This window comes from Giraffa tippelskirchi, chromosome 3, assembly GCF_054371585.1.
Source record: "Giraffa tippelskirchi isolate mGirTip1 chromosome 3, T2T-mGirTip1v1.2.pri, whole genome shotgun sequence".
In the NCBI taxonomy this organism is placed as follows: Eukaryota; Metazoa; Chordata; class Mammalia; order Artiodactyla; family Giraffidae; genus Giraffa; species Giraffa tippelskirchi.
Genome location: NC_137277.1, coordinates 189,075,286 through 189,090,158, shown reverse-complemented (window position 1 = coordinate 189,090,158; position 14,873 = coordinate 189,075,286). Strand labels below are relative to the sequence as shown.

Here is a 14,873-nt window from a genome sequence, read left to right as displayed (position 1 = left end):
ACAGTACATGAACTCTGAAATTTCAGATGTTCAACCTGGATTGAGAAAAGGCAGAGAACCAGAGATCAAATTGTCAACATCTGCTGGATCATTGAAAAATTAACAGAGCCCCAGAAAAACATCTACTTCTGCTTTATTGACCACGCCAGAGCCTTTGACTGTGTGGATCACAATAAACTTTGGGAAATTCTTCACGAGATGGGAATACCAGACCACCTGACCTGCCTCTTGTATGCAGGTCAAGAAACAACAGTTAGAACTGGACATGGAATGATAGACTGGTTCCAAATAGGGAAAGGAGTACATCAAGGCTGTATATTGTCACCCTGCTTATTTAACAGTTGCAGAGTACATCATGTGAAATGCCAGGCTCGATGAGTCACAAGCTGGAATCAAATCGCCAGGAGAAATATCAATAACCTCATGCAGATGACACCATCCTATGGCAGAAAGCAAGGAACTAAAGAGCCTGTTGATGAAAGTGAAAGAGGAGAGTGAAAACGTTGGCTTAAAACTCAACATTTGGAAAACTAAGATCATGGCATCTGGTCCCACCTTCATGGCAAATAGATGGGGAAACAATGGAAACAGGGAGAGACTTGGTTTTTTGGAGGCTCCAAAATCACTGCACTTGGTGACTGCAGCATGAGATTAAAAGATGCTTGCTCCTTAGAAAAAAACTAGGACCAACCTAGACAGCATATTAAAAAGCGGAGACATTACTTTGCCAGACTTCCCTGGTGGCTCAGACTGTAAAGCATCTGCCTACCATGCAGGAGACCTGGGCTCAATCCCTGGGTCGGGAAGATCCCCTGGAGAAGGAAATGCCAACCCACTCCATTACTCTTGCCTGGAAAATCCCATGGATGGAGGAGCCTGGTGGGCTACAGTCCATGGGATTGCAAAGAGTCAGACATGACTGAGCGACTTCACTTTCACTTTACTTTGCCAACAAAGGTCTGTCTAGTCAAAGCTATGGTTTTTCCAGTAGTCATATACGGATGTGAGAGTTAGACTATAAAGAAAGCTGAGCACCGAAGAATTGATGCTTTTGAACTGTGGTGTTGGAGAAGACTCTTGAGAGTTCCTTGGACCGCAATAGATCCAACCAGTCCACCCTATAGGAAATCAGTCCTGAATATTCATTGGAAGGACAGATATTGAAGCTGAAACTCCAATACTTTGGCCATCTGATGCGAAGAACTGACTCATTGGAAAAGACCCTGATGCTGGGAAAGATTGAAGGCAGGAGGAGAAGGGTACGACAGAGGATGAGATGTTTGGATGGCATCACTGACTTGATGGACATGAGTTTGAGTAAGCTCTGGGAGTTCGTGATGGACAGGGAGGCCTGGCGTGCTGCAATCTATGGGGTCGCAAAGAGTCAGACGTGACTGAGTGATTGAACTGAACTGAATAAACAAAAATGGTATCCCAGTGGAGATTTCATTTGCAAGTCTCTTATTATGAGTGAGAGTAAATATGATCAGGGCTACCACTAGCAAAGGTAGCCTTTTTCTGCAGAATTACAAAAAGGCTCCCAGCTTTAGAAGATGAATTACAGAAAGGCACTCTCTCTGGCTGAATGCAGAACTTGCTAAACGTCAGCTCCCATCCATGCTCCATAAACCCGGTGCCTTTGTGGGACCCACAAAGGAATAATAAGGACAGATGGAGACAAGCTATACCTGGTACTTTACATCCATTATCCCTTTTGCTTCTCCATCAAGCCCATGAACTTGGGACCAAAGTCATCTCCATTTAGATGAGGGTGTTAACGCTTAGAGAAGTGGTGGTGTTGGGGATTTGACTCCACACACATACACATTTTGTCAAATGAATTGCTTTATTCAGAAGAGCCAACCAGAAATGTAGCTGCTACAGTTAAACATGACGTTGGACTTAATTCAAGAGTAGGAGTTGAGTAAAGTCTCTGGCTGCCCAAGGAAGCGGGGGGAAGGGGCCAGCATACATGCCAGAACTTTGAGCTTCTCATTCTGGACTGAAAACTTTAGTCAGGGAGGAGAAGGGTTCCTGGCTGGTCTCTAGGGTGGGCGAGGGGTTTTCCGTCATGTGCTGGCGACCATGGCTAGGGTAGGAAGTGGGGTGCAGAGAAGGAGACTCAGCACTGGTTGGCAGGGCTTCCAGGATGAGGGCCTGTCAGCATTGGGGGGCGCTCCCAGTGCACAGAAGGTTGTTGTAGTATTGGAGGTTTTTATTGTAGGTCCTCAGGTTTCTATCAAAACAATCGGCAGCTGCTTTATCACATTGACACAGTCCACGCTTACAGTAGTCCTGATCACCTGAAATCACAATAAAATAAATGTAGGATGGGGGGTTGTTAAAATTCTATGGATTCTTGTGTGAATTCTGGGGGAGAAGACACAGCCCCTGTTCTCCCAGGGTTTCTAGTCTGGGACAAGCACTGATGTCCAGATATTTCTGACTGATGGGGAGACAGAATTCCTGCCCTCAGGAAGCCCACACCCCGTCTCATGGGGACACAGCAGTCATGCACTGGGATTCTGTGAAAAGCCTTGCTGTTAGACACTGTCTCTTTCTTCTCCCCAGCAGATGTGTTCAGGTGCAAAGCCCCTGGCCCCTGGGGTCTGGGAGTGGGTCTTGATAGCTGTAAGCCAGTCATGGTCATCCCTGCTTCCTTTGTAGTGATTAGTGTAGGGGAAGCACGTGACCTTGCCCTGACCAATGAGCCACAAGGAAAGTCTGCTGGGGGCTTCCAGGAAGGATGAATTTCCTCTCTCAGGAAGAGAGAGGTGCGAAGGGAAAGCCTCTTCTCTAGAGTGAAGCCACAACTCTTGGAGCTCTAAGTGTGCCTTGGAATCACGTTGCTAACGTGGCAGAGCAGAAGGTTGGGAAAGGACTGGATCCTTCGCAACACAGCTGAGAAGCTGCCCCCACCCTGGCACTGCCCTCTTCCAGACTGTGTTTCAGGAGAGTCAGACTTCCTCACTCTCTGAGCCTCTGTTAGGTGGGCATCTTGTTGCTTGTCACCTAGAGCCTGCTAAAGACGCAGGACCTTATGGAAGATCATGATGGGAAGACATACTTCCTGATCTTAGAGACCTCAGGTGGTTGAGGAATAGTCCATGGTTTCTCAAAAGTTCCCCCATGGGGCAGCTGTCTGGGGCACCAGGCAATTCCTGCCAGCCAGCACCCATCCCTCTCCTCCCCTACACGGCCAAACTTGCTCCAGAACATCGTCTACACCTGAAACCTCTCTTCACCCCCCCCCCCACCTTCCAACCCATGCTAATCTGACTTTGCCCTCACAGATACATGGAGACAGCTCCCACTGAGGTCCTCAGTGGTCTTTCTGCCTCTAAACCCAAGGAGCCCGGTCAGCCCTTATCCTGGAGGTCTCCTTTCTTAAACCGGCTGCTGTTCATCCTCTCCTCCCGGCCAATTCCTCGGCCTTCTTGTCTCTTCCCCTCCTTCTCTGACTGTCCCTCCTCTGTCTCCTTTCTGGGCCTTTAAACACCGAATGGGTGGGTACCGCCAGCTCGCTCCTCTCTGCGGCCACCTCCTGAATCTGTGTCCAGACTCTCCCTTGAGCTGCCAGCTCCTTCATCCAGCTGCCTTCTGCCCATCTCCCTGGGTGTTCTGGAAGCTTCCAAACTCAACATGCTCTGAATGGAATTCCTCCTACCCTCTCCTACCAGGCCCTTCTCAGTAGAACCATCCCCACAATGGTATAGCCAATCCAGCAGCTCCCAGGCACCGTAACCAGTCCACCACCGAGCTCTACCGATCCGATCTCAAATGCTTCTTGATGGCACTCTCCACCCCTCGCATCCTGATCCACCATTGCTAAAGCTCAAGGGCTTCCTGTCTCTCCTCTGCCTCCCCTCCCCGCCTGCCCCACCCCTGTCAGCATCTACCCTCAGACAGAGCAAATGTGAAATGCAAGCATGATTATACCACTCCTTTTGTTAAGAGCTCCCTAATTCTTTAGGACTTAATCTAAATACAATATGGCCTGGAGACTTGACCTAGCCCCTTCCTGTCTCTCCAGCATCATCACTCACCACCCTGTCTCATCCTCACCTTTGCCTTCAGCAGCACAGAACTGTTGCAGTTCCCTCTGGACCCTTGTCCCTGATGTATCCTCATGCTCCTTCCCCTGACCCCTCTCAGCCTTGAAGACTCAGCTTGGGGATCACCACTTTCAGGAAGCTTCCAGACCTCCATGACCCTCAGGCTATGTTCAGAGCCCTGACCTTTTTCTTACTTCCTCTCTGAGACTATCATGTTAGATTTTGATTTTCTTTTCTTCTCAGTCCACAATGAACTCCTTGAGGTGGGGACACGGTCCCTTTTTTCTAGCTCGGATGCCCAGCACAGTGTCTGGCCCAGCGGACACGCAGTAAAATGAACAGAGGCGGCCGGGTGGTGTTGTAGGTCTCTTTTCTTACCACAAACGATGCGGCCCCGTTGGAAAACAAAGTTGTAGCTCTGGAAGCTGGTGCGGCATCCACGTTTTTGTAGGTTTACGTAGCAACAGTCATGTGCCCTGCAACACCTGTGACAAGGCTGAGCTATTGGGGCTGCCTCCCAGAAGCTCCAGGGAGCCCAGCGCCCTGTGGTCTCATCCCCTTGGCTCTGGGACATTGGAATAGTCTACAGCGGAGTTTCCAACAAGCTGGCTGCTTTTTAGGCCAGGATCTCCTGGGTTCTATGCTGATGGGACTAAAGCAGGAGGCTTCAGCTCCCACCCGCATTGGGGCTACAAGTGGGCAGAGGGCAGGGAGGGCTGAGGGTGGCCTCACCAATCTGTTGCATCCTTGGGGGTTCCTCTGCCACCCACACCACAGTAGCAACCATAGAAGCCATAACTGGTCACAGGTTCCTTTCCTGTCGTGAACTTGATCATTTTCCGGAAATCCAGCAAAGCTCCATGGACCTGCAGCAGGCCTGGAAGGACATCAGCTGGTGATGGCGCCTGGGGCCCTACGACCTCCCTCTGCCTCCCCCTGCCAGCCCCTCGCCCCCACTTCTGAGAGAGGGCCAGATGCGGTGGGAAGCGAAGCTGGGGATGAGGGTGCCTCCCTCCCTGGGCTGTCCCCCTCGTGGCCAGAGGTCAGGGTCAACTCTTACCGATGGCCATGGTCACTGCCAGCAGCAGGAGGGTCTTCATCTTGAGGGTTCTGTGGGGGAGAAATACAGACAGACCAGCCTAGATCCTCTGACAGGTGGTCCAGCTTCTGCTCCGGCCCCTGCTGTCCTGTTCACATTCAACGATGTTGATGAAGAGAGTCTTTGAAGGAGATCACAGACGTGCCCTTCCATCCCAGGCGGGTCCAGCATGGCTGCCTTCACTGGACACACAGGACATGTGGAGGGGGCACTTCCCAGCTTTGTCACACGAGTCACTGCTGAGACCGCCACGCTCCTCACCCTCCTGAGAGTTCCTGGGAGGGTGTGACCAGGCCATCCCAATAAACAACCGGGAGATCCCCGAGGTCATAGGCTGTGTGTCCCCCAGTATGTGTAGCTTGCTCACCCCCACACTGGAGTCAAGGCTTAGGAATTCTGCTCATGGGCCCATTTGCAGTGTTTTTCTCCAGAACTAAAGCAGCACCATCTCTTTCACCCTTACACTTGTATATGCACAAACACACACTCACACACACTTCATGCACACTCACACACACTTCTTGCACACCCACACCCACACCTACTCTGTGCTCATCTACTAGTGTGGACATCCTTTTATAGAATATATTCAAGTTCCAACACCACACACTTGTGCACACATACCCTCTTGTCATACCAAATCAGGCACGTGCAGGCTTGTGCTCATGGGTGCCCGCATGTGCATACACACACCTGTACACACGCACACACACTCACACACACACACACACACACTATAGCCACTCTTGAAGTCAGCCAGTGATCAGGGACTGGGTATTCATTTCTGGCTATTTACTTCTCAGAGGATCCCAAGTTAAAATCTCCAAGTGACCGCCTTGTTTATTCTGAACTCCAGTTAAATAGCTGATCCCTCTGGAAGCTTGGGGGTTGGTGAGATGGGAAATAGGGTGGCTGTATGGCCAGTTTTTGGTCTCAGAGTTTGGCATGCGCCTCCTCCTAGGTGATCCTCTCTTTTTCCTCTCAGCTGGCCTTATAGAGCTGAGGTTTTTCCATCCTTATGTGCCATTAGCTGATGGCAAAATTGTAGATTATTTTGTCATCTTTCCTGTGGGTCTTCCTCCTGAGTGAATAAATTCCCATAATCGGGTCCAGGTGTGACCCTCCTGAACCCACTTCCAGAAGGCAAGGGTCATCTGCTGCTGACCAAGGATTTCTCCTTTCTGCTGCTAAGCAGGTCCTTTGGGGATAAGAAACAAGGTATGTACTGGTATTCATTCATTCCATAAACCAGTCATTCACAGGAAGTATGCACTAAGGCTCTCCAAAGTGGCAGGAATCATGTAAGCGTCTCAGGAGGTGATGAGAGCTTGTCCTGTGACCCGGGACCCCGGCAGGGAAAGGACTGCAGGGAGCAGGTGGTCCCTTCCTCTGACTGGGACCAGCGCCTCCACCCTCTCTTCCTGCTCCTCTATCGTCTCCTCTCCTCACTGACACCCGCCCCCCCCAATCTGGAAAAAGCAGAGACTGCCCTGGAATTTCCCCTCCACGCACAGCTGCCCCTTTGTCTCCTGTCCTCACCTGTTTGGAGATGGAGCTGGTTGAGTCTCCTTGGATCTATTGCTTTTTCTTTTTCAGTCTCAGGGAGACAGTGACTCTAGTTTTCTTTCTAAAACTCTTCTCTGGCCCTTTAACCGTGCTCAAATTCAGCTCCCAAGGCCTTCAGTTAACACGTTCCAACACCCGTCCCCCAAAAGCGGGTGTGGCAGTGGCTATGTTGCCCCTCACCATTCTGCCTGCTCCTCCCTCCCCCACATTCTCCAGGGCCCCCTCCAGCTTAGGCCCAGAAGACTGAATCCGGCTAAGAAAATACGGGCATCGGTGCTGAGGGCCACTGCCAGGCTGCAATGAGGCAAACACGTGTGCCATGCCCCAGTCTTTCTCTGTCCCACAGGACGGGACCAGAAGATGGAGGCAGCTTGGATCCCTGAGTCACAGCGTGGAGGACACCCATCGGAGAAAGTCCCGCACACCCTCATTGGTCTTTGTCTGGGTGAGAAATACAAATTTCTTGTGTTAAACCACTGATCATTGAGATCAGTGATGAGCAAAACTGTTGCATGGTGATCTCAACCCTCAATAGTCAGAGTTGTAGCCAGACAAGACCATAGGGTTGTTACTACTGCAAGATGCCCTTCAGCAATAATCATCAGAAAACTTGGAAAGAATAAAGGTCTATTACTTACAGGATCTGAAAGTTACACGGCGTACCTGGGACCCTACAGGGAGGTCAGAGGTAGAGAGAAAGCTGGAGATCACTGGTCTGTGGTTCTGCTTTTATTGGGGTCGAAGGCGGGGCCTAGGGTTTTGTGTGGTCACCCTTTATTGGTGAATCTAAACTATGTGAGCATCAGTGTAAAGCATGGGAAGAGGATCAACAGGTGGCCCCAAAGAACCCAAATCTCCAATACAAAGGAGCCTTAGTGAGGGGAGGCGATAGAGCCCTGGCAAGGTCGCTGTAGGCATGTGGCTGGCAAGGTGTGTTTATTCTAGATAGTGGTCTTTGGAGTGGGTGGCTGGCAATCAGAGGGTATCAATCTCTAATCTAAGGTTATCAGGAACTTACTTTACCAAAAACTAAACAAACCCCAAACAACTGTCAGGATGTTATGGAACCAAGGTCCGGCTGCTCGCCACTTAAAAGGCAATAAAGAGGAGAGGTTGGTGGAAAGGAAAGTTTGTTTTATGTTGGATGCCGGCAAATGGGTGGGACAGGGTTGCGGAGGACAGCTGCCTGTCCAAAGCCAGACCCCTGAGAACAATCAGGTACAGGCTTTTACAGAAAGGAAAAGCGTTACATGTGTAAACATGTATGTCAGCTTTCAGAATCATCTTGAAACTGGTCATCAGTGGTTTAACCAGCATCATCTTGATTGTTTTAGGAACATTTTATCTTTACTGTTTTAGGAGCCCACAAGGGCTTCCCTTGTGGCTCAGATGGTAAAGAATCTGCCTGCAATATGGGAGACCTGGGTTCGATCCCTGGGTTGGGAAGATGCCCTGGAGAAGGGAAAGGCTACCGACTCCAGTATTCTGGCCTGGAGAATTCCATGGACTCTGTAGTCCATGGGGTCGCAAAGAGTCGGACACGACTGAGCGGCTTTCTTCTTTATTTTCTATAGTCAAAGCTATGGTTTTTCCAGTAGTCATATACAAATGTGAGAGCTGGACCATAAAGAAGGCTGAGAGCTGAAAAATTGATACTTTCAAATTGTGGTGCTGAGAGTCCCTTGGACTGCAAGGAGATCAAATCAGTCAATTCTAAAGGAAATCAACCCTGAATATTTACTGCAAACACTGATCCTGAAGCTGAAGCTTTGACCAACTGGTGGGAAGAGCTGTCTCATTGGAAAAGATCCTGATGCTGGGAAAGACTGAAGGCAGGAAGAGAAGGGGACGACAGAGGATGGGATGGTTAGATGGCATCACTGACTGAATGGACATGAATTTGAGCAAGTTCCGGGAGACAGTGAGGGACAGGGAAGGCTGGCGTGCTGCAGGCCACAGTATCACAGAGCTGGACATGACTTAGTGACTGAACCACCACAAGCGGCTCATCTTCAGTTCCCTGGTCGGTTTATTTCCCTTTCTGTGAAGCCAGATCTCGGAATTGTGGCGGCTTATGTCATAGGTACAGTCTGGTCATCGTGCAGGTAACTTCTCCCGCCTGGTGGGGTCTCAGTGTCTGTCAGAGCTCTCAGGAGATGACAGAGTGTTCACTACAGCCCTGGAGGAGGGACTAAAGACCCTTGACTTGCTTAATGACTACATTGTTATTATTTGGTCTCCTTTGACTGTTTTCCTTTGTTTCTGCACATTCTCCCTTCTCTGATTAAACTCATTTTTGGCTAAGATTTTTCCACAGACAAAAAGCAGGTAGAATACATAGAGGGGGCAAGGACCATAGGTTCCTTCTTGGGTTCAAGGCTTTACACTACAGTAACCTATCTACACTAACTCACAACCACCTCAGGCAGTATTCATCTTGAAAACACAGTTTGCTTGAAGAGCCAAACCTGTATTAAGCATTGACTTGTGTCCCTGCCAAATTCCTGTGTTGAAGGAATTTGTTTACTGGGTTTACTCTCCTCTGTCACCTTCATCAAGAGGCTCTTCAGTTCCCTCTTTGCTTTCTGCCATAAGGGTGGTGTCTTCTGCATACCTGAGGTTATTGATATTTCTCCTGGCAATCTTGATTCCAGCTTATGCTTCATCCAGCCTGGCATTTCACATGATGTACTCTGCAAATAAGTAAAATAAGCAGGGTGACAATATACAGCCTTGATGGACTCCTTTCCCAATTTGGAACCAGTCCATTGTTCCATGTCTGATTGTTGCTTCTTGACCTGCATACAGGTTTCTCAGGAGGCAGGTCAGGTGGTCTGGTATTCCAATCTCTTTAAGAATTTCCCACAGTTTGTTGTGGTCCACACAGTCAAAACCATCTGGGCGGTGGTCAAAACCATCCCCAGGAAAAAGAAATGCAAAAGGAAAAATGGAGGTCTGAGGAGGTCTTACAAATAGCTGAGAAAAGAAGAGAAGCGAAAGGCAAAGGAGAAAAGGGTAAGGTTTTATGGTGGGCCTAATGTGGTATGCCCTTCACAGATCACTGCCTTGTGGCAAAGGGGCTCATGTAATTCGAGGAAGCTATGAGCCATGTCATGCAGGGTCATCCCCGATGGACGGGTCATGGTGGAGAGTCCTGACGAAACGTGATCCTCTGGAGGAGGGAATGGCAAACCACCCCAGTACACTTGCTGTGAGAACCTCATGAACGGACAGAAAGATTTGACACCAAAAGATGAGTTCCCCAGGTCAGAAGCTGTCCAATATGCTACTGGGGAAGTGGAGAACAATTACTCATGGTCCCAGAAAGAATGAAGTGGCCAAAGCGGAAATGATGCTCAGTTGTGGGTGAGGCTGGTGATGAAAGTAAAACCCAATGCTGCAGAGAACAGTATCACATAGGAACCTGGAATGTTAGGTTCATGAATCAAGGTAAATTGGACGTGGTCAAGCAGGAGATGGTAAGAATAAACATTGTCATCTTAGGAATCAGTGAACTAAAATGGACGGGAATGGGTGAATTTAATTCAGATGACCGTTATATCTAATACTGTGGGCGAGAGTCCCATAGAAGAAATGGAGTAGCCCTTATAATCGACAAAAGAGACCAAAATGCAGTACTTGGGTGCAACTTCAAAAATGACAGAAGGAGATTGGTTCATTTTCAAGGCAAGCTATTCAACATCACAGTAATCCAAGTCCCCTTCCACCAATGCCGAAGAAGCTGAAGTTGATCAGTTCTATGAAGACCTAGAAGACCTCCTAGAACTAATACCAAAAAAAAGATATTTTATTCATCTCTGGGGATTGGTATGCAAAAATAGGGAGTCAAGAGATGCCTGGAGTAACAGGCAAGTTTGGCCTTGGAGAACAAAATGAAGCAGAGCAAAGGCTAACTGAATTCTGCCAAGAGAATGTATTGTCAGAGCAAATACCCTTTTTCAACAACGCGAGAGAAGGCTTTACACGTGGACATCACCAAATGGCCAATACCGAAATCAAATTGACTAGATTCTTTGTAGCTGAAGATGGAGAAGTTGTATACAGTCAGCAAAAACAAGGCCTGGAGCCGACTGTGGCTCAGATCATCAACTTCTCATAGCAAAATTCAGGCTTGAACTAAAGAAAGAGGGGAAAACCACTAGGCCAGCCAGGGATGACTTAAATCAGATCCCCTATGAATATGCAGCAGAGGTAGTGAATAGACTGAAGGGATTGGATCTGGTAGACAGAGTGCCTGAAGGACTGTGGGTGGAGGTCTGTAATATTGTACAGGAGGCAGCAAACAAAGCCGTCCCAAAGAAAAAGAAAAGCAAGGAGGCAGAGTGGTTACCTGAGGCTCCTCTGTCCATGGGATTCTCCAGGCAAGAACACTGGAGTGATTGCCATCCCCTTCTCCAGAGGATTGTCTTGACCCAGGGATCGAACCCAGGTCTCCCGCATTGCAGGAAGATTCTTAACCGACTGAGCTACAGGGAAGTCCTAGCCAAAGAAAGAAGAGAATTGAAAAGCAAGGGAGAAAGGGAAAGGTATATGCAACTAAATGCAGATTTCCAAAGAGCAGCATGGAGAGACAAGAAGGCCTTCAATGAACAGTGTATAAAACTAGAGGAAAACAACAGAAGGGGAAGGACTAGAGATCTCTTGGGGAAAATTGGAGACATCAAGGGAATATTCTGCCCAAAGATGGTCACAATAAAGGACATAAATGGCGGAAACCTAGTAGACACTGAAGAGATCAAGAAAAGATGGAAAGAATATACGGAAGAACCGTATAAAAAGGATCCAAATGAACCGGATTGCTACGATGGTGTGTTCAGTCACCCAGAGCCAGACATTCTGGAGAGCAAAGTCAAGCGGGCCTTAGGAAGCACTGCTGTTAATAAAGTTAGGGGATGAGACAGAATTCTAGTAGAACTATTCAAAGCCCTAAAGGATGATGCCATCAAGGTGTTGCATTCATTGTGTCAGCAAATCTGGAAGACCCAGCAGTGGCCCCAGAACTGGAAAAGGTCAGTTCTCATCCCAGTCCCCAAGAAGGGTAGTACTAAAGAATGTGCTAACCATCGGACAATTGCACTCATCTCCCATGCTAATAAGGTCATGCTTACAATCTTGTGTGCTAGGCTTCAACCTTATGCAAACCAAGAACTTCCAGATGTCCAAGCTGGCTTTAGAAAAGGACGAGGAACCAGATATCAAACTGCCAACATTCGCTGGATCACAGAGAAAACTAGGGAATTCTAGAGAGACATCTACCTGTTTCTTGACTACGCCAAAGCCTTTGACTGTGTGGATCATAATAAACTGTGGAAAGCTCTTATGGAGAGATGGCAATACCAGACTATCTTACCTTCTCCTGATAAACCTGTATGCAGGTCAAGATGCAACAGTCAGAACCCTGCATGGAACAACTGATTGATTTAAGGTTGGGAAAGGAGTATGACAGGGCTGTCTGCTGTCACCCTGTTTGTTTAACCTATAAGCTGAGCACATCATGAGAAATGCCAGGCTGGATGAATTACAAGCTGGAATCAAGATAGGTTGGAGAAATATCAACAATCTCAGATATGCAGATGATATCATCCTAATGGCAGAAAGCGATGAGGAACTAAAGAGCATCTTGATTAGGGTGAAGGAGGAGAGTGAAAGAGCTGGCTTAAAACTAAATATTAGAAAAACTAAGATCAGGGCATTTGGTCCCATTACTTCATGGCAAATAGAGGGGGAAAAGGTAGAAGCAGTGTCAGACTTCCTCTTCTTGGGCTCTAAAATCACTGCAGGTGGTGACTGCAGCCATGAAGTCAGAAGATGTTTGCTTCTTGGCAGGAAAGCTGCAACAAGCCTAGACAGTGTGTTGAAAAGCAGAGATATTTCTCTGCCAACAAAGGCCTGTACAGTCCTTTGTTGTGAGAGCTGGACTGGAAGGAAGGCGGAGCACTGAAGAATTGATGCCTTTGAACTGTGGTGCTGGAGAAGACTCCTGAGAGTCCCTTGGACTGCAGGGAGATCAAACCAGTCAATCTTAAGGGAAATCGACCCTGAATACACGTTGGAAAGACTGATGCTGAAACTCCAGTACTCTGGTCATCTGATGCTCACCGCTGACTCATTGGAAAAGACCCTGATGCTGGCAAAGATTGAGGGCAGAAGGAGAAGAGGACTTAAGAGGATGAGATGGCTGGACGGCATCACCGATGCAACGGACGTGAACTTGGACAAACTTCGGCAGATGGTGAGGGATAGAAAGGCCTGGTGTGCTGCAGTCCACGAGGTCACAAAGAGCTGGACACGACTGGGTGACTGAACAACAACAATGCGGGATGACTGGTGTCTCTAGAAAGAGGAGAAATTTGGACACACACACACATCTTCGCTGGGAGAATTCCAGGTGAAGGTGAAGGCAGAGATCGAGGTGGGGATGTTTTATAAACCAAGGAACCCTAAAGATGGACAGGACACCACCAGAGCCTGGGGAGAGGAAGGAACAGAGCCTCCCCCACAGACCTCAGAAGACACCAACCTCGCTGGCACCTTCTTCTGAGACTCCTGGCCTCCAGAACTGAGAGACCAGAAATTTCTATTGTAGCTTTCTATTAAGCTACTCAGGTTGTGGTACCTGGTACAAATTCCTACCAAACAAAAAAACCTCAGGTCATCTCTGTGGGTCTTTGCAATCTAGGATATGGTTGTGGCCATCAAACCATCAGCCGCCCCTGACAGTGCACCCTGAGGGGATTCAGGGTGGAGGAAAAAAGAGAGTGCCTGCCCTACCAGGTGAGGGGCGGATCACAGGAGTGATTGCATTAGGCCCAGACTCTTGCATCTTCCCACACATAGAAAAGTGCCAAATTCATTAATTTGAGATATCTGGTTCTCCTTTAGTTGGCAGTAATCTTTTGATGTTTGACTACCTGGGCTTTTTTGTTTGTTTGCTTGTTTTGCAAAAACTCCTACGTATCCTGGCTCCTCCGTTACCCCTGAGGACAGTCCTCAGACCTACCCGAGAGGCTGTATCCAGGCTGAAGTCCTCCGTAAGGCCCCAAATGAAACATAATTCTCAACATTTAGGTTCTGCATTTTTTTCCATCAACATATTTTTGCTTTTCATATCCATTTGTTTTAGGCCTGAATGAAGTTCAGAGGTGATGGGCTAGAACTTGGCCTATCAATAAGCACCTCAGCTTCACAATACCGTTGTCTCTGTACATCACCCCCATCCATCCTGGTGGCCCCTGGTATCATGTCCAGGTCCCCACACTCAAGGACTCTGGTGATGGCACACTGCCTCTCCTTTTCCATCTTTTCAGGATTTTCCCTAAGAATTCAAAGTCTATGGTTTAGCTTCCTGCTTTGCCACCTTTATCCAAGGACTAATTTAGCACTTGGAGTACATTACTGTAAAAAGAAATACTCTCACGGGGTTTACATTTTAGTGGAAAGAGACAGACAAGAAAACAAAAGATACAATAGGCGAATGATATACAATTGGTCCTTGAAGGGCTCGGGGGTTAGGGGCACTGACCCTCTGCACAGTCAGAAATCTGAGTGGGCCCTCAGTATCCACAGTTACCCATATATATGGATTCAACCAACCTCAGATTATGTATCACTGTAGTGCCTATGATTGAAAAAAATTCTATGTGTAAATGGACCTGTACAATTCAAATCCTTGTTGTTCAAGAGTCAACTGTGCATTCGAGAACGAGCTTATGGTTGCTGGGGAAGGTTGGGGAGAAGGGATGGTTAGGGGATTTGGGATGGACATGTACACTCTGCTATATTTAAAATGGATAACAGTGAGGGCTTACTGTATAGCCCATGGAACTCAGCTAAATGTTATGTGGCAGGCTGGATGGGAGGGGAGTTTGGGGAGAATGGATACATATATATGCATGGCTGAGACCCTTCGCGTTCACCTGAAACTGCCACAATATTGTTTGTTAGTCTGCTATACCCCTGTAGAAAATAGAAAGTTAAAAAAATAAAAGAGTCAACTGTGGAATGTTTGGTGAAGCTGAGAGAAAGGGACATCTCTGCTGGGGCAGTGGGAGCGTCATGGGGGAGGAAGGCTGCTACGTCACACGGGATGGACGAGCTCCAGTGGGGTAGTCAGTGCTCAGAAAAGTTTCCCT

At 48.1% G+C, this 14,873-nt stretch overlaps 1 protein-coding gene across 1 annotated transcript; it reads right to left on the bottom strand.

Annotated features, from left to right (window-relative positions):
* Positions 1 to 2,160: 2,160 nt before the first annotated feature.
* LOC145543287 (phospholipase A2, membrane associated-like) lies at positions 2,161 to 5,155 on the bottom strand. The gene is made up of 4 exons (XM_081584332.1): positions 5,116 to 5,155; positions 4,788 to 4,932; positions 4,434 to 4,540; positions 2,161 to 2,303 (listed from the first exon to the last, which is right to left on the bottom strand). Exons 1-4 carry the CDS (start codon positions 5,153 to 5,155, stop codon positions 2,161 to 2,163), a joined length of 435 nt encoding a protein of 144 aa, XP_081440458.1.
* Between the last annotated feature and the right edge of the window lie 9,718 nt (positions 5,156 to 14,873).

Excerpts from the sequence above, each read along its gene's own strand:
- LOC145543287 (XM_081584332.1), bottom strand. The coding sequence starts at position 5,155 with ATGAAGACCCTCCTGCTGCTGGCAGTGACCATGGCCATCG. Across the intron at positions 4,933-5,115 it reads GGCAGTGACCATGGCCATCG|GCCTGCTGCAGGTCCATGGA; the intron begins GTAAGAGTTGAC and ends ATGTCCTTCCAG. Across the intron at positions 2,304-4,433 it reads ACGGGGCCGCATCGTTTGTG|GTGATCAGGACTACTGTAAG; the intron begins GTAAGAAAAGAG and ends TTGTGATTTCAG.